Here is a 20,988-nt window from a genome sequence, read left to right on the forward strand (position 1 = left end):
ACACATGCCTTACATCCTTGATAAAAACTTTTCACTGCTTCTAACAACTTGCCTCCCACACCATATATTCATGATACCTTCCACAGAGCATTTCTATCAACTCTATCATATGCTTCTCCAGATCCATAAATGCTACATACAAATCCATTTGCCTTTCTAAGTATTTCTCACATATATTCTTCAAAGCAAATACCTGATCCACACATCCTCTACCGCTTCTGAAACCACACTGCTCTTCCCCAGTCTGATGCTCTGTACATGCCTTCACCCTCTCAGTCGATACCCTCCCATATAATTTCCCAGGAATACTCAACAAACTTATACCTCTGTAATTTGAGCACTCACCTTTATCCCCTTTGCCTTTGTACAATGCCACTATGCATGGATTCTGCCAATCCTCAAGCACCTCACCATGAGTCATACATACATGAAATATCCTTAACAACCAGTCAACAACACAGCACCCCCTTTTGTTAATAAATTCCACTGCAATACCATCCAAACCCACTGCCTTGCTGGCTTTCATCTTCCACAAAGCTTTTACTACTTCTTCTCTGTTTACCAAATCATTCTCCCTAACCCTCTCACTTCGTACACCACCTCGTCCAAAACACCCTATATCTGCCACTCTATCATCTAACACATTCAACAAACCTTCAAAATACTCACTCCATCTCCTACTCACATCACCACTACTTGTTATCACCTCCCCATTAGCCCCCTTCACTAATGTTCCCGTTTGTTCTCTTGTCTTACACACTTTATTTACCTCATTCCAAAACATCTTTTTATTCCCCCTAAAATTTAATGATACTCTCTCACCCCAACTCTCATTTGCCCTCTTTTTCACCTTTTGCACCTTTCTTTTGACCTCCTGCCTCTTTCCTTTATACATCTCCCAGTCATTTGCACTATTTTCCTGCAAAACTCATCCAAAAGCCTCTTTCTTCTCTTTCACTAATAATCTTACTTCTCATTTTATGTATCTTTTTTAATTTTCGTTTTTTATTTTTTTTGTTTTGATATTGGAAGGTTGCTAGCTAGAATTGAAAAACACATTGTTTCGAAATTCTTTTTGTTTTTTAATTATGGTTAACAGAGGTTTACTGCAGTTCTCTTCAGTATGTTCTTACTTAATGCATACTCTAAAGATAATCAACATATTCAGAAAGAATGTACAACAAAACCTTACCCAGCTTATACCAGAGTCCTGAGGAAGTGAGAATCTGTATATCTTTATCTGTATGTGCTGTTTATTATTTTCAGTAATTGTCTAGCATATTAAGTGTTATTTGATCAGTACAAAGAAAGTTCATCTCCTGGACCAGAAGGAATCCCATCCATCTTCCTCAAGAAGACAAAAGCAGCAGTTAAAGGACCAGTGATGTTATTGTTGAGGCAAAGTCTGGATGAAACCAGAATTACAGACTTTCACAAAATGGGTTATATAGCATCAACACAGAGGATCCAAGCTAGTGCATAAACAGTACATACCATTGAGCTTGACTTCACAAGTAATAAAGATGAGTGATGAAAGGACATGTCTTTGAACAACTGGTCAAGAACAGCTTCATAAATGAAGGCCAACATGGATTTGAACCATGAAAAATTTTGCAAACCCATTTTTTAGCTTAGACTAACAGAAAGTTTAAAGTAGTAACAATAAGAACCATGACTGAAGAGAATGGTTTATCTGCAATACTATAAGGAATATTGTTAGTCATATTTCTCTTTATTATATTGTAATTGTACATCAGTAGCAAAGTAAAAGAAAGCAGTGTAATGAGCTTAGCTAATGACACCAGAATAAGCAAGATGATTTTATTAGAAGCTGACCAACTGTAGATGCAAAAAGACCAAAACATGATATGCAAATATGTGAGTGAACCTGATGGAATGTAACAAAGATGAATATGAGGAAATAAGTTATGGAGTAAGTGTGAATACAATAGTGACACTGTTTAAAGGCCCAACAGGGAAAGTAATAGGAAGTAAGATAATTGTAAAAGATTTAGGTATCATCTTGAAATGAGAAACAAGAATTCAGAGAACTTGTTGAGAAGACAGCATGATTTAGCTAAGTAATGAGTGGTATGATTTGAGGCTTTGTGTAAACTTCCAGTCACTCATCCAGAATGACTTCATAGCACATGATCAAACTTTTGTCCTCTAGAATTACATCTCTACCTTTATTCTCTTTATCAGTTTACCTCCATATGTTTTTCTAATTTTTACAATGTTTTCCTTTGAAAGGCAGTTTTATGAATATATAATGAATGGGTAATATTTTTTAAAGATTTTTCTTCATTAGGGGAGAAAGAATACTTCCCACACATCCCCTGCTTGTCGTAGAAGGTGATTAAAGGGGACGGGAGTGGGGGGCTAGAAACCCTACCCTCCTTGTATTTCAGCTTTCTAAAAGGGGAGACAGAACAAGGAGTCATGCGAGGAGCGCTCCTCCTCCTCAAAGGTCAGATTGCAGTGTCTAAATGTGTGTGGATGTAACCAAGATGAGAAAAAAGGAGAGATAGGTATATAGGATAGAAAGTATATTTTTGCAGAAAAGAACCTGGATGTTTTGGCTCTGAATGAAACGAAGCTCAAGGGGAAAAGGGAAGAGTGGTTTAGGAATGTCTTGGGAGTAAAGTCAGGGGTTGGTGAGAGGACAAGAGCAAAGGAAGGATTAGCACTACTCCTGAAGCAGGAGTTGTGGCAGTATGTGATAGAGTGTAAGAAAGTAAACTCTAGATTGATATGGGTAAAACCGAAAGTGGATGGAGAGAGATGAGTGGTTATTGGTGCTTTTGCACCTGTTCATGAGAAGAAAGATCATGAGAGGCAAGTGTTTTGGGAGTTGCTGAGTGACTGTGTTAGCAGCTTTGATGCACGAGACCGGGTTATAGTGATAGGTGATTTGAATGCGAAGGTGAGTAATATGGCAGTTGAGGGAATAATTGGCGAAAATGGGGTGTTCAGTGTTGTAAATGGAAATGGTGAAGAGCTTGTAGATTTTTGCACTGAAAAAGGACTGGTGATTGGAAATACGTGGTTTGAATAGAAAGATATACATAAGTATACGTATGTAAGTAGGAGAGATGGCCAGAGAGCGTTATTGGATTACGTGGTAATTGATAGGCGCGTGAAAGAGAGACTTTTGGATGTAAATATACTGAGAGGGGCAACTGGAGGGATATCTGATCATTATCTTGTGGAGGCAAAGGTGAAGATTTGTAGAGGTATTCAGAAAAGAAGAGAAGGGAGACTTGTGTGAGGAAGTACCAGGAGAAATTGAGAGCAGAATGGAAAAAGGTGAGAGCAAATGACATAAGGGGAGTGGGGGAGGAATGGGATGTATTTAGGGAAGCAATGATGGCTTGCACAAAAGATGCCTGTGGCATGAGAAAGGTGGGAGATGGGCAGATTAGAAAGGGTAGTGAGTGGTGGGATGAAGTAAAATTGTTAGTGAAAGAGAAGAGAGAGGCATTTGAATGATTTATGCAGGGAAATAGTGCAGATGACCGGGAGATGTATATAAGAACGAGGCAAGAGGTTAAGAGAAAGGTGCAAGAGGTGAAAAAGAGGGCAAATGAGAGTTGGGGTGAGAGAGTATCATTAAATTTTAGGGAGAATAAAAAGATGTTTTGGAAGGAGGTAAATAGAGTGCGTAAAACAAGAGAACAAATGGGAGCATCGGTGAAGGGGGCTAATGAGGAGGTAATAACAGGTAGTGGTGAAGTGAGAAGGAGATGGAGTGGATATTTTGAAGGTTTGTTGAATGTGTTTGATGATAAAGTGGCAGATATAGGGTGTTTTGGTCGAGGTGGCGTGCAAAGTGACAGGGTCAGGGAGAATGGTTTGGTAAACAGAGAAGAGGTAGTGAAAGCTTTGCAGAAGATGAAAGCCGGCAAGGTGGCAGGGTTGGATGGTACTGCTGTGGAATTTATTGAAAAACTGGGTTGACTGTGTTGTTGACTGGTTGATGAGGATATTCAACGTGTGTATGGTTCATGGCGAGGTGCCTGAGGATTAGCGGAATGCATACATATTGCCATTGTATAAAGGCAAAGGGGATAAAGGTGAGTGTTCAAATCAGAGATATAAGTTTGCTGAGTATTCCTGGGAAATTATATGGGAGGGTATTGATTGGGAGGGTGAAGGCATGTCCAGAACATCAGACTGGGGAAGAGCAGTGTGGTTTCAGAAGTGGTAGAGGATGTGTGGATCAGGTGTTTGCTTTGAAGGATCTATGTGAGAAATACTTAGAAAAACAGATGGATTTTTATGTAGCATTTATGGATCTGGAGAAGGCATATGATAGAGTTGATAGAGATGCTCTGTGGAAGGTAAGTAAGAGTATATGGTGTGGGAGGTAAGTTGCTAGAAGCAGTGAAAATTTTTTATTGAAGATGTAAGGCATGTATACAAGTAGGAAGAGAGGAAAGTGATTGGTTCTCAGTGAATGTCAGTGTGCAGCAGAGATGAGTTATGTCTCCATGGTTGTTTAATTTGTTCATGAATGAGGTTGTGAGGGAGGTGACTGAAAGAGTTTTGGAGAGAGGGGCAAGTATGCAGTCTGTTGTGGATGAGAGGGCTTGGGAAGTGAGTCAGTTGTTGTTCACTGATGATACAGCACTGGTGGCTAATTCGGGTGAGAAACTACAGAAGCTGGTGACTGAGTTTGGTGAATTGTGTGAAAGGAGAAAGCTGAGAGTAAATGTGAATAAGAGCAAGGTTATTAGGTTCAGTAGGGTTGAGGGACAAGTTAATTGGGAGGTAAATTTGAATGGAGAAAAACTTGAGGAATTGAAGTGTTTTAGATAACTGGGAGTGGATTTGGCAGCGGATGGAACCATGGAAGCAAAAGTGAGTCTTTGGGTGGAGAACGGGGCGAAGGTTCTGGGAGCGTTGAAAAATGTGTGGAAGGCAAGAATGTTATCTTGGAAAGCAAAAATGGGTATGTTTGAGGGAATAGTGGTTCCAACAATGTTATATGGTTGCGAGGCATGGGCTGCAGATAGGGATGTGCGGTGGAGGGTGGATGTGCTGGAAATGAGTTGTTTAAGTACAATATGCAATGTGAGGTGGTATGATTGATTAAGTCATGAAAGGGTAAGAGAGATGTGAGGTAATAAAAAGAGTGTGGTTGAGAGAGCAGAAGAGGGGGTGTTGAAATGGTTTGGTCACATGGAGAGAATGAGTGAGGAAAGATTGAGCAAGAGGATATATGTGCCAGAGGTGGAGGGAACGAGAAGTGGGAGACCAAATTGGAGATGGAAGGAAGGAGTGAAAAATATTTTGTACGATGGGGGCCTTAACATACTGGTTGGTGAAAGGCTTGCAAGGAGTAGAGTGAATTGGAACGATGTAGTATACTGGGGTCGACGTGCTGTCAGTGGATTGGAAAGGGAGCTGTGGTTTATGTGCATTACACATGACAGCTAGAGACAGGTTTTGAATGAATGTGGCCTTTTTTGTCTTTTCTTAGCGTTACCTCGCGCACACATTGTGGGAGGGGGGGGTGCCATATCATGTGTGGCAGGGTGGTGACAAGAATGGATGAAGGCAGCATGTGTGAGTATGTACATCTTTATATATGTTTATGTCTGTGTATTTATATGTATGTATACGTTGAAATGTATAGGTATGTATATATGCATGTATGGGCGTTTATGTATATACATGTGTATGTAGATGGGTTGGGCCATTCTTTTGTCTGTTTCCTTGCACTACCTCGCTAACATGGGAGACAGAGACAAAGTATAATAAAATAATTAACTAATGCCCTTTGATTAGTGCATTTTTTAAGGCGAGAAATTATATGCTATGTACATAGAGGACCATGGTATTTTCATTTGTATTGACTGACAATTTTACACAATCTTTCATCCATAGATCCAAGTAGTGATAGTGAAGATGATGGTGAAGCTTATCTTCAGGATGTAACTTTTGCCCCAGATGATGTTGATACTCTCTGCCTGACACAGGCCAAGGCTGACCACTTTGGTCTTGGATACAAACCTTTGGACCGAACTCCTGTGCTTGGTGGGCACATAAATCTTTTCGATCCGTCTCCTTTGGCTATGACTGAGAAGAAAAAGAAAGTTCTTATAAAAGGACAGGTAAGATTTTTATTAATTTAGTGGGTGTGATGCCCTTGTTATTGTTTAGGGCAGATTGTGGGTAGGATGTTTCTAGATCATTTACAATAACATTTTAACATGCTCATTTATACTTGTATCATCCTTACATCTGTACTTAATGTAGACATTTTTAGGACATGTATTCAGTTATTGTATATCCTTTTTCTTGTAGTTTTTGTATAGTTTATTGTTCCGTAACCCCAGGAATCCTTTTCTAGGAGTTCCTACAACTTGAAAGTTGCCCTTCAGTCAGGAGCAAGTAAAGTGTGGACTACCTTGGACTGAGAATTTCTTTGATGAGATTGTAATTTGATGGTATAGTCTCACTGAAGATGACTTTTCATGTACAGTTAGCAGGCAGAGTCTGCCAGTGTTTTGTAGATATTTGTATATAGATTTGTGCCATGCTAAGGTATCATTGCTTTATTATTGCACATCTAGTTGTAGCTATACTTTAACATCCATTTATAGACCTAGTTTGTCTTTAGCATAAAATCTGATATGACTCAGAAGTAGCCCAAGCCAAACCTTTATTAGATAAAGATAAATGCAGCACATACATACTGTCGGCACCATGTTCATCTGGCATCGACTTTTCCTCTTGTGTAACTTTATGAAACCTATTGTATCTTTTTAAATCTATATTGACAAAGCATGTTTATCTGATCTGAATCTCAGCCTGCTTTTGCATGCTGTAAGTAATTTGCCTGAAATTTACAGTTTACATAGATTTGACATTTAAGTTTTCTGAGATGTGAAAAGTATGGGAGTGCCTCCCCTCTCTCACTGAAAAAATTTTTCTATTATATGCATTGAACATACTATCTCTAATGCCACCAGGATTTGAATGTTTCAAAATGTTAGAAAGTTATGTTCAGGTGATGTAGAGGCTTTTGAAAGATTCTCTGATAAAGGCTACAATAGAGGAGTGTGCATTCATGGGATACTTTGTAGAAGGTACGCTAAGGGGATTGTGTTTTTTAAGGGGGGTTGTATTTCTGTGCATGAGGATTTTCTATGACTTGTTAACTTGCATGTTTGCTCTGATTCAGGAGGATTGGATTTTTTCAGGGGGATCGTGTCTCTGAACATGAGGATTTTTTAGGACTTGTTAACTTACATGCTTGTTCTAATAGATTTTTATGTTTTTACTGTGATCCTAAGTAAAAACTTGAAAAAGAATTGTGGTATTCAATTAATCATTTTTATTTCTTAAAGTACTGGTGTAGTTATTTACAGTACTTTCTTTTTCATACTATTCACCATTTCCTGCATTAGCAAGGTAGCTTTAAGAACAGAGGACTGGGCCTCTGAGGGAATATCCTCACCTGGCCTTGTTCTCTGTTCCTTCTTTTGGAAAATCAAAAAAAGAAAAAAAAAAGTGAATAAAACATAAAGTGTATTAAACACTATAGTACTATTTACAGTACTATAGTGTTTAATACACTTTATGTTTTATTCACATGTTAAGTACATTCTTTGACAGTCTTAGTATGAATAGCAGTATTTTCTCTCATTCGTGACAAGATTTTGCCTAGGAGATGATCTCTCCTTTTCAATCAAATAAATCACCAAACTCAGCACTGTACTGAAGTGTTGGAAATGAAATGTTTGAGGACAATATATGGTGTAAGATGGGTTTGATTGAATATGAATTTATAGGGTAAGAGAGAGGTTTGGTAGTGAGAGGAGTATTCGAGAGACCTGAAGAGGATGTGCTGAAATGTTTTGGACATATGGACAGTATGATCAAGGGTATACTTATCAGAAGTAGAGGGAACAAGGAAAAAAGGAGAAACCAAGGAGGAGGTGGAAGGATGGAATGAAAGGTATTTGGAAGGTTCAGGTCTGAACATATTGGAGGGTTCAAGGTATGTAAAAGATGGAGGAAATTGAAGCATTGCGATATACAGGGGACGACATGCTGTCAGTGGGCTGAATCAGGGCATAAAACGCAGTCAGGGAAAATCATGAAAAGGTCTGTGGGACTTGGTATTGGATAGAGGACTCTGGTTTCAGTTTATTATTCATGACAGCTAGAGTGTGGATGTCACAATAGGAGGCCATATCTTTGTCTTCTTGTGGCTTACCTTGCTAGGGAGGGAAATGGCAAATGTGCATGGAAAAAAATTCTCTCCTTACATTCCTACCCCAGGAGGCCCTTCTATCCTAATAAGGCTCCTGTAGCACACAGGAAGCTGGCCATGTTCACCAATCAGAACCACTTGAGGTAAGTTTCAGTGGAGAAAAACTGGAGGAAATGAAGTGTTTTAGATATCTGAGAGTGGATTTCACAGTGGATGGAACCATGGAAGCAGAAGTGATTCACAGGGTGGGGGAGGGAGCGAAAGATCTGGGAGCGTTGAAAAATGTGTGGAAGGCGAGAACATTATCTCAGAAAGCAAAAATGAGTATGTTTGAAGGAATAGTGGTTCCAACAGTTATATAGTCGAGGCGTGGGCTATAGATAGGGTTGTGTGGAGGAGGGTGGATGTGTTGGGAATGAGATGCATGAGGACAATATGTGGTACAGGGTGGTTTGATCGAGTAGGTAATGAAAGGGAAAGAGATGTGTGGTAATAAAAAGAGTGTTGTTGAGAGAGCAGAAGAGGATGTGTTGAAATGGTTTGGTCGCATGGAGAGAATGAGTGAGGAAAGATTGACCAAGAGGGTATATGTCTCAGAGGTGGAGGGAACAAGGAGAAGAGGGAGACCAAATTGGAGGTGGAAAGATGGAGTGAAAAAGATTTTGAGCGATCATGGCCTGAACATGCAGGAGGGTGAAAGGCTTGCAAGGAATAGATTGAATTGGAACGATGTGGTATACCGGGGTCAACGTGCTGTCAATGGATTGAACCAGGGTATATGAAGCATCTGGGGTAAACCATGGAAAATTTTGTGTGGCCTGGATGTGGAAAGGAAGCTGTGGTTTCGGTGCGTTATACATGACAACTAGAGAGTGAGGGTGAACAAATGTGGCCTTTGTTGTCTTTTCCTAGTGCTACCTCGCATGCATGTGGGGAAAGGGGGTTATCATTTCATGTGTGGCGGAGTGGCGACGGGAATGAATAAGGGCAGCAAGTATGAATTATGTATATGTGTATGTATGTATATGTCTTAGTATGTATATGTATGTATGCCTTGAGATGTATAGGTATGTATAAGTGCGGGTGTGGATGTTTATGTATATGCATTTGTATGTGGGTGGTTGGGCCATTCTTTCGTCTGTTTCCTTGCGCTACCTCGCTAACGTGGAAGACAGCGGCAAAGTATAATATATAAATAGTTAAATGGGGAGGTCATAACAAGTAGTGGTGATGTCAAAAGGAGATGGAGTGAGTATTTTCAAGGTTTGTTGAATGTGTTTTATGATAGAGTGGCTGATATTGGGTGTTTTGGTCGAAGTGGTGTGCGAAGTGAGAGGGTTAGGGAGAATGATTTGGTAAATAGAGAAGAGGTAGTAAAAGCTTTGCAGAAGATGAAAGCCGGAAAGGCAGCGGGTTTGGATGGTATTGCAGTGGAATTTATTTAAAAAGGGGGTGACTGCATTGTTGACTGGTTGGTAAGGTTATTTAATGTATGTAAGACTCATGGTGAGGTGCCTGAGGATTGGCGGAATTCTTGTATAGTACCATTGTACAAAGGCAAAGGGGATAAGAGTTAGTGCTCAACTTACAGAGGGATAAGAGTTAGTGCTCAAATTACTGAGGTATAAGTTTGTTGAGTATTTCTGGGAAATTATATGGGAGGGTATTGATTGTGAGGGTGAAGGCATGTACAGAGCATCAGACTGGGGAAGAGCAGTGTGGTTTCAGAAGTGGTAGAGGATATGTGGATCAGGTGTTTTCCTTTAAAAAATGTATTCGAGAAATACTTCGAAATGCAAATGGATTTGTATTTAGCATTTATGGATCTGGAGAAGGCATATGATAGAGTTCATACAGATGCTCTGTGGAAGGTATTAAGAATAAATGGTGTGGGAGGTAAGTTTTTTAGAAGGAGTGAAAAGTTTTTATCAAGGATGTTAGGCGTGTGTACGTGTAGGAAGAGAGGAAAGTGATTGGTTGTCAGTGAATGTTGGTTTGCGGCAGGGGTATGTGATGTCTCCATGGTTGTTTAATTTGTTTATGAATGGGGTTGTTAGGGAGGTGAATGCAAGAGTTTTGGAAAGAGGGGCAAGTATGCAGTCTGTTGTGGATGAGAGAGCTTGGGAAGTGAGTCAGTTGTTGTTTGCTGATGATACAGCGCTGGTGACTGATTTGGGTGAGAAACTGCAGAAGCTGGTGACTGAGTTTGGTAAAGTGTGTAAAAGAAAAAAGCTAAGAATAAATGTGAATAAGAGCAAGGTTATTAGGTACAGTAAGGTTGAGGGACAAATAGATTGGGAGGTAAGTTTGAATGGAGAGAAACTGGAGGAAGTGAAGTGTTTTAGATATCTGGGAGTGGATTTGGCAGCGGATGGAACCATGGAAGCGGAAGTGAATCATAGGGTCGGGAAGGTGGTAAAACTTCTGGGAGCATTGAAAATTGTGTGGAAGTCGAGAACGTTATCTTGGAAGTCAAAAATGGGTATGTTTGAAGGAAAAGTGGCTCCAAAAATGTCATATGGTTGCGAGGCATGGGCTATACGTAGAGTTGTGTGGAGGAGAGTGGATGTGCTGGAAATGAGATGTTTGAGGACAATAGGTGGTGTGAAGTGGTTTCATTCAGTAAGTAATGAAAGGGTAAGAGAGATGTGTGGTAATAAAAAGAGTGTGATTGAGAGAGCAGAAGAGGGTGTTTTGAAATGCTTTGGTCACATGGAGAGAATAAGTGAGGAAAGATTGACCAAGAGAATATATGTGTCAGAGGTGGAGGGAACGAGGAGAAGTGGGAGACCAAATTGGAGGTGGAAAGATGGAGTGAAAAAGATTTTGAGTGATTGGGGCCTGAACATGCAGGAGGGTGAAAGGCGTGCAAGGAATAGAATGAATTGGAATGTTGTGGTATACCGGGGTCAATGTGCTGTCAATGGATTGAACCAGGGCATGTGAAGCATCTGGGGTAAGTTATGGAAAGTTCTGTGGGGCCTGGATGTGGAAAGTGAGCTGTGGTTTTGGTGCATTATACATGACAGCTAGAGACTGGGAGTGAACGAATGGCCTTTGTTGTCTTTTCCTAGCACTACCTTGCGCACATGCAGGGGGAGGGGGTTGTCATTTCATGTGTGGCAGGGTGGCGATGGGAATGAATAAGGGCAGACAGTATGAATTATGTACATGTGTATATATGTATATGTCTGTGTGTGTATATATATGTTGACATGTATAGATATGTATATGTGCTGTGTGTGGATGTGTATGTATATTCATGTGTATGTGGGTGGATTGGGCCATTCTTTCATCTGTTTCCTTGCGCTGCCTCGCTAATGTGGGAGACAGCGACAATGTATAATAAGATAATATCAGCATATATATATATTTTTTTCATTTTGCTTTGTCACTGTCTCCCGCGTTTGCGAGGTAGCGCAAGGAAACAGAAGAAAGAAATGGCCCAACCCACCCCCATACACATGTACATACATACGCGTCCACACATGCAAATATACATACCTGTACATCTCAATGTACACATATATATACACACACAGACACATACATATATACCCATGCACACAATTCACCCTGTCTGCCTTTATTCATTCCCATCACCACCTCACCACACATGGAATACCATCCCCCTCCCCCCTCATGTGTGCGAGGTAGCGCTAGGAAAAGACAACAAAGGCCCCATTCGTTCACACTCAGTCTCTAGCTGTCATGCAATAATGCCCGAAACCACAGCTCCCTTTCCACATCCAGGCCCCACAGAACTTTCCATGGTTTACCCCAGACACTTCACATGCCCTGATTCAATCCACTGACGGCATGTCAACCCCAGTATACCACATCGATCCAATTCACTCTATTCCTTTGCCACCTTTCACCCTCCTGCATGTTCAGGCCTCGATCACTCAAAATCTTTTTCACTCCATCTTTCCACCTCCAATTTGGTCTCCCACTTCTCCTCGTTCCCTCCACCTCTGACACATATATCCTCTTGGTCAATCTTTCCTCACTCATTCTCTCCATGTGCCCAAACCATTTCAAAACACCCTCTTCTGCTCTCTCAACCACGCTCTTTTTATTTCCACACATCTCTCTTACCCATACATTACTTACTTGATCAAACCACCTCACACCACACATTGTCCTCAAACATCTCATTTCCAGCACATCCACCCTCCTGCGCACAACTCTATCCATAGCCCACGCCTCGCAACCATACAACATTGTTGGAACCACTATTCCTTCAAACATACCCATTTTTGCTTTCCGAGATAATGTTCTCGACTTCCAAACATTCTTCAAGGCTCCCAGGATTTTCGCCCCCTCCCCCACCCTATGATTCACTTCCGCTTCCATGGTTCCATCCGCTGCCAGATCCACTCCTACATTCACTGAGAACCAATCACTTTCCTCTCTTCCTACACGTACACATGCCTTACATCCTCGATAAAATCTTTTCACTGCTTCTAACAACTTGCCTCCCACACCATATATTCTCAATACCTTCCGCAAAGCATCTCTATCAACTCTATCATATGCCTTCTCCAGATCCATAAATGCTACATACAAATCCATTTGCTTTTCTAATTATTTCTCACATACATTCTTCAAAGCAAACACCTGATCCACACATCCTCTACCACTTCTGAAACCACACTGCTCTTCCCCAATCTGATGCTTTGTACATGCCTTCACCCTCTCAATCAATACCCTCCCATATAATTTCCCAGGAATACTCAACAAACTTATACCTCTGTAATTTGAGCACTCACTCTTATCCCCTTTGCCTTTGTACAATGGCACTATGCACGCATTCTGCCAATCCTCAGGCACCTCACCATGAGTCATACATACATTAAATAACCTTACCAACCAGTCAACAATACAGTCACCCCCTTTTTAAATAGATTCCACTGCAGTACAATCCAAACCTGCTGCCTTGCCGGCTTTCATCTTCTGCAAAGCTTTTACTACCTCTTCTCTGTTTACCAAATCATTTTCCCTAACCCTCTCACTTTGCACACCACATCGACCAAAACACCCTATATCTGCCACTCTGTCATCAGACACATTCAACAAACCTTCAAAATACTCACTCCATCTCCTTCTCACATCACCACTACTTGCTATCACCTCCCCATTTGTGCCCTTCACTGAAGTTCCCATTTGCTTCCTTGTCTTATGCACTTTATTTACCTCCTTCCAGAACATCTTTTTATTCTCCCTAAGATTTAATGATACTCTCTCACCCCAACTCTCATTTGCCCTCTTTTTCACCTCTTGCACCTTTCTCTTGACCTCCTGTCTCTTTCTTTTATACATCTCCCACTCAGTTGCATTTTTCCCTGCAAAAATCGTCCAAATGCCTCTCTCTTCTCTTACACTAATAATCTTACTTCTTCATCCCACCACTCACTACCCTTTCTAATCAACCCACCTCCCACGCTTCTCATGCCACAAGCATCTTTTGCGCACTCCATCACTGATTCCCTAAATACATCCCATTCCTCCCCCACTCCCCATACTTCCATTGTTCTCACCTTTTTCCATTCTGTACTCAGTCTCTCCTGGTACTTCCTCACATAAGTCTCCTTCCCAAGCTCACTTACTCTCACCACCCTCTTCACCCCAACATTCACTCTTCTTTTCTGAAAACCCATACAAATCTTCACCTCAGCCTCCACAATAACCTCTAAGCACATTAACATCCAAGAGTCTCTCTTTCGCGCGCCTGTCAATTAAAACGTAATCCAATAACGCTCTCTGGCCATATCTCCTACTTACATACGTATACTTATGTATATCTCGCTTTTTAAACCAAGTATTCCCAATCTCCAGTCCTTTTTCAGCACATAAATCTACAAGCTCTTCACCATTTCCATTTACAACACTGAACACCCCATGTATACCAATTATTCCCTCAACTGCCACATTACTCACCTTTGCATTCAAATCACCTATCACTATAACCCTGTCTTGTGCATCAAAACCACTAACACACTCATTCAGCTGCTCCCAAAACACTTGCCTCTCATGATCTTTCTTCTCATGCCCAGGTGCATATGCACCAATAATCACCCATCTCTCTCCATCAACTTTCCGATTTACCCATATTAATCGAGAATTTACTTTCTTACATTCTATCACATACTCCCACAACTCCTGTTTCAGGAGTATTGCTACTCCTTCCCTTTGCTCTTGTCCTCTCACTAACCTCTGACTTTACTCCCAAGACATTCCCAAACAACTCTTCCCCTTTACCCTTGAGCTTTGTTTCACTCAGAGCCAAAACATCCAGGTTCCTTTCCTCAAACATACTACCTATCTCTCCTTTTTTCACATCTTGGTTACATCCACACACATTTAGACACCCCAATCTGAGTCTACGAGGAGGATGAGCACTTTGTCGCTGTCTCCCGAGTTTGCGAGGTAACGCAAGGAAACAGATGAAAGAAATGGCCCAACCCACCCCCATACACCTGTATATACATACACGTCCACACACGCAAATATACATAACTATACATCTCAATGTACACATATATATACACACACAGACATATACATATATATACACAAGCACACAATTCATACTGTCTGCCTTCATCCATTCCCATCGCCACCTCGCCACATATGGAATAACATCCCCCTCCCCCCTCATGTGTGCGAGATAGCGCTAGGAAAAGACAAGAAAGGCCCCATTCGTTCACACTCAGTCTCTAGCGGTCATGTAATAATGCCCGAAACCAGAGCTCCCTTCCCACATCCAGGCCCCACACAACTTTCCATGGTTTACCCAAGACGCTTCACATGCCCTGGGTCAATCCATTGACAGCACGTTGACCCCGGGATACTACATCGATCCAATTCACTCTACCCCTTGCCCACCTTTCACCCTCCTGCATGTTCAGGCCCCGATCACTCAAAATCTTTTTCACTCCATCTTTCCACCTCCAATTTGGTCTCCCACCTCTCCTCGTTGCCTCCACCTCTGACACATATATCCTCTTGGTCAATCTTTCCTCACTCATTCTCTCCATGTGCCCAAACCATTTCAAAACACCCTCCTCTGCTCTCTCAACCACACTCTTTTTATTACCACACATCTCTCTTACCCTATAATTACTTACTCAATCAAACCACCTCACACCACATTTTGTTCTCAAACATCTCATTTCCAGCACATCCACCCTCCTGCGCACAACTCTATCCATAGCCCATGTCTCGCAACCTTATAACATTGTTGGAACCACTATTCCTTCAAACATAGCCATTTTTGCTTTTGGAGATAATGTTCTCGACTTCCACACACTCTTCAACGCTCCCAGAATTTTTGCCCCCTCCCTCACCCTATGATTCACTTCCGCTTCCATGGTTCCATCCGCAGCCAAATCCACTCCCAGATATCTAAAACACTTCACTTCCTCCAGTTTTTCTCCATTCAAACTTACCTCCCAATTGACTTGACCCTCAACCCTACTGTACCTAATAATTACCTTGCTCTTATTCACATTTACTCTCAACTTTCTTCTCTCACACACTTTACCAAACTCAGTCACTAACTTCTGCAGTTTCTCACACGAATCGGACACCAGCACTGTATCATCAGCGAACAACAACTGACTCACTTCCCACGCTCTCTCATCCACAACAGACTGCATACTTGCCCCTCTTTCCAGAACTCTTCCATTCACCTCCCTAACAACCCCATCCATAAACAAATTAAACATCCATGGAGACATCACACACCCCTGCCGCAAACTTACATTCACTGAGAACCAATTACTTTCCTCTCTTCCTACACATACATATGCCTTACATCCTCAATAAAAACTTTTCACTGCTTCTAACAACTTGCCTCCCACACCATATATTCTTAATACCTTCCACAGAGCATCTCTATCAACTCTATCATATGCCTCTCCAGATCCATAAATACTACATACAAATCCATTTGCTTTTCTAAGTATTTCTCACATACATTCCTCAAAGCAAACACCTGATCCACATGTCCTGTACCACTTCTGAAACCACACTGCTCTTCCACAATCTGAAGCTCTGTACATGCCTTCACCCTCTCAATCAATACCCTCCCATATAATTTACCTGGAATACTCAACAAACTTATACCTCTGTAATTTGAGCACTCACCTTTGTCCCCTTTGCCTTTGTACAATGGCACTATGCACGCATTCCGCCAATCCTCAGGCGCTTCACCATGAGTCATACATACATTAAATGACCTTACCAACCAGTCAACAATACAGTCACCCCCTTTTTTAATAAATTCCACAGCAATACCATCCAACCCCGCTGCCTTGCCGGCTTTCATCTTCCGCAAAGCTTTTACTAACTCTTCTCTGTTTCGAAATCATTTTCCCCTAACCCCTCACTTTGCACACCACCTTGACCAAAACACCCTATGTCTGCCACTCTATCATCAAACACATTCAACAAACCTTCAAAATACTTACTCCTTCTCCTTCTCACATCACCACTACTTGTTATCACCTCCCCAGTAGCCCCCTTCACTGAGATTCCCATTTGTTCCCTTGTCTTACACACTTTATTTACTCCTTCCAAAACATGTTTTTATTCCCCCTAAAATTTAATGATACTCTCTCACCCCAACTCTCATATGCCCTCTTTTTCACCTCTTGCACCTTTCTCTTAACCTCCTGCCTCTTTCTTTTATACATCTCCCACTCATTTGAATTATTTCCCTGCAAAAATTGTCCAAATGCCTCTCTCTTCTCTTTCACTAATAATCTTACTTCTTCATCCCACCATTCACTACCCTTGATAATCTGCCAACCTCCCACGCTTCTCATGCCACAAGCATCTTTTGCACAAACCATCACTGCTTCCCTAGATACATCCCATTCCTCCCCCACTCCCCTTACCTCCTTTGTTCTCACCTTTTTCCATTCTGTACTCAGTCTCTCCTGGTACTTCCTCACACAAGTCTCCTTCCCAAGCTCACTTACTCTCACCACTCTCTTCACCCCAACATTCTCCCTTCTTTTCTGAAAACCTCTACAAATCTTCACCTTCGCCTCCACAAGATAATGATCAGACATCCCTCAAGTTGCACCTCTCAGCACATTAACATCCAAAAGTCTCTCTTTCGCACGCATATCAATTAACACGTAATCCAATAATGCTCTTTGGCCATCTCTCCTTTTTACATACGTATATTTATGTATATCTCTCTTTTTGAACCAGGTATTCCCAATCACCTGTCCTTTTTCAGCACATAAATCTACAAGCTCTTCACCATTTCCATTTACAACACTGAACACCCCATGTATACCAATTATTACCTCAACTGCCACATTACTCCCATTTGCATTCAAATCACCCATCACTATAACCTGGTCTCGTGCATCAAAACTTCTAACACATTCATTAATCTGCTGCCAAAACACTTGCCTCTCATGATCTTTCTTCTCATGCCCATCCACTCTCAGTTTTACCCATATCAATCTAGAGTTTACTTTCTTACACTCTATCACATACTCCCACCACTGCTGTTTCAGGAGTAGTGCTACTCCTTCCCTTGCTCTTGTCCTCTCACTAGCCCCTGACTTTACTCCAAAGACATTCCCAAACAACTCTTCCCCTTTACCCTTGAGCTTCGTTTCACTCAGAGCCAAAACATCCAGGTTCCTTTCCTCAAACATACTACCTATCTCACCTTTTTTCTCATCTTGGTTACATCCACACACATTTAGACACCCCAATCTGAGCCTTCGAGGAGGATGAGCACTCCCCGCATGACTCCTTCTTCTGTTTCCCCTTTTAGAAAGTTAAAATACAAGGAGGGGAGGGTTTCTAACCCCCTGCTCCTGTCCCCTTTAGTCGCCTTCTACGACACGTGAGGAATGCGTGGGAAGTATTCTTTCTCTCCTATCCCCAGGGATAGGGAATGTCTATATATATATATATCTTTTTTTTTCTTTCAAACTATCCGCCATTTCCCGCATTAGCGAGGTAGCATTAAGAACAGAGGACTGGGCCTTTGTGGAATATCCTCACCTGGCCCCCCTCTGTTCCTTCTTTTGGAAAATGAAAAGAAAAGAAAAAAACGAGAGGGGAGGATTTCCAGCCTCCCACTCCCCTTTTAGTCGCCTTCTACGACACGCAGGGAATACGTGGGAAGTATTCTTCATCCCCTATCCCCAGGGATAATCTATATATATATATATAGATAGCGCAAGGAAACAGACGAAAGAAATGGCCCAACCCCCCCCCCATACACATGTACATACGTCCACACACGCAAATATACATACCTACACAGCCTTCCATGGTTTACCCCAGACGCTTCACATGCCTTGATTCAATCCACTGACAGCACGTCAACCCCTGTATACCACATCGCTCCAATTCACTCTATTCCTTGCCCTCCTTTCACCCTCCTGCATGTTCAGGCCCCGATCACACAAAATCTTTTTCACTCCATCTTTCCACCTCCAATTTGGTCTCCCTCTTCTCCTCGTTCCCTCCACCTCCGACACATATATCCTCTTGGTCAATCTTTCCTCACTCATTCTCTCCATGTGCCCAAACCATTTCAAAACACCCTCTTCTGCTCTCTCAACCACGCTCTTTTTATTTCCACACATCTCTCTTACCCTTACGTTACTTACTCGATCAAACCACCTCACACCACACATTGTCCTCAAACATCTCATTTCTAGCACATCCATCCTCCTGCGCACAACTCTATCCATAGCCCACGCCTCGCAACCATACAACATTGTTGGAACCACTATTCCTTCAAACATACCCATTTTTGCTTTCCGAGATAATGTTCTCGACTTCCACACATTTTTCAAGGCTCCCAAAATTTTCGTCCCCTCCCCCACCCTATGATCCACTTCCGCTTCCATGGTTCCATCCGCTGACAGATCCACTCCCAGATATCTAAAACACTTCACTTCCTCCAGTTTTTCTCCATTCAAACTCACCTCCCAATTGACTTGACCCTCACCCCTACTGTACCTAATAACCTTGCTCTTATTCACATTTAGTCTTAACTTTCTTCTTTCACACACTTTACCAAACTCAGTCACCAGCTTCTGCAGTTTCTCACATGAATCAGCCACCAGCGCTGTATCATCAGCGAACAACAACTGACTCACTTCCCAAGCTCTCTCATCCCCAACAGACTTCATACTTGCCCCTCTTTCCAGGACTCTTGCATTTACCTCCCTAACAACCCCATCCATAAACAAATTAAACAACCATGGAGACATCACACACCCCTGCCGCAAACCTACATTCACTGAGAACCAATCACTTTCCTCTCTTCCTACACGTACACATGCCTTACATCCTCGATAAAAACTTTTCACTGCTTCTAACAACTTGCCTCCCACACCATATATTCTTAATACCTTCCACAGAGCATCTCTATCAACTCTATCATATGCCTTCTCCAGATCCATAAATGCTACATACAAATCCATTTGCTTTTCTAAGTATTTCTCACATACATTCTTCAAAGCAAACACCTGATCCACACATCCTCTACCACTTCTGAAACCGCACTGCTCTTCCCCAATCTGATGCTCTGTACATGCGGGAGACAGCGACAAAGTATGAAAAAAAAAAAAAAAAAAAAAACATAGATATATATATATATATATTTTTTTTTTTTTTTGCCGCTGTCTCCCGCGTTTGCGAGGTAGCGCAAGGAAACAGACGAAAGAAATGGCCCAACCCACCCCCATACACATGTATATACATACGTCCACACACGCAAATATACATACCTACACAGCTTTCCATGTTTTACCCCAGACGCTTCACATGGCCTGATTCAATCCACTGACAGCACGTCAACCACGATATACCACATCGATCCAATTCACTCTATTCCTTGCCTTCCTTTCACCCTCCTGCATGTTCAGGCCCTAATCACACAAAATCTTTTTCACTCCATCTTTCCACCTCCAATTTGGTCTCCCACTTCTCGTTCCCTCTACCTCCGACACATATATCCTCTTGGTCAATTTTTCCTCACTCATTCTCTCCATGTGCCCAAACCATTTCAAAACACCCTCTTCTGCTCTCTCAACCACGCTCTTTTTATTTCCACACATCTCTCTTACCCTTACGTTACTTACTTGATCAAACCACCTCACACCACACATTGTCCTCAAACATCTCATTTCCAGCACATCCATCCTCCTGCGCACAACTCTATCCATAGCCCACGCCTTGCAACCATACAACATTGTTGGAACCACTATTCCTTCAAACATAGCCATTTTTGCTTTCGGAGATAATGTTCTCGACTTCCACACATTCTTCAAGGCTCCCAGAATTTTCGCCCCCTCCCCCACCCTATGATCCACTTCCACTTCCATGGTTCCATCCGATGCCAGATCCACTCCCAGATATCTAAAACACTTTACTTCCTCCATATATATATTTATTATATTTATTATACTTTGTCGCTGTCTCCCGCGTTTGCGAGGTAGCGCAAGGAAACAGACGAAAGAAATGGCCCAACCCCCCCCCCCATACACATGTATATACATACGTCCACACACACAAATATACATACCTACACAGCTTTCCATGGTTTACCCCAGACGCTTCACATGCCCTGCTTCAATCCACTGACAGCATGTCACTCAAAATCTTTTTCACGCCATCTTTTCACCTCCAATTTGGTCTCCAACCTCTCCTCGTTCCCTCCACCCCTGACATATATATCCTCTTGGTCAATCTTTCCTCACTCATTCTCT

The 20,988-nt window shown here is 41.8% G+C and overlaps 1 protein-coding gene across 1 annotated transcript in view; it reads left to right on the forward strand.

Annotated features, from left to right (window-relative positions):
* The window catches only part of LOC139749709 (G patch domain-containing protein 1 homolog), a 240,342-nt gene that overhangs the window by 191,722 nt on the left and 27,632 nt on the right, over positions 1–20,988 (forward strand). The window contains exon 6 of the mRNA XM_071663863.1: positions 5,893–6,119. Coding sequence (XP_071519964.1) covers positions 5,893–6,119 — 227 coding nt within the window. The remainder of the gene's footprint in view (positions 1–5,892; positions 6,120–20,988) is intronic.

The sequence above is a fragment of the Panulirus ornatus genome, chromosome 8 (genome assembly GCF_036320965.1).
Source record: "Panulirus ornatus isolate Po-2019 chromosome 8, ASM3632096v1, whole genome shotgun sequence".
Lineage (NCBI taxonomy): Eukaryota > Metazoa > Arthropoda > Malacostraca > Decapoda > Palinuridae > Panulirus > Panulirus ornatus.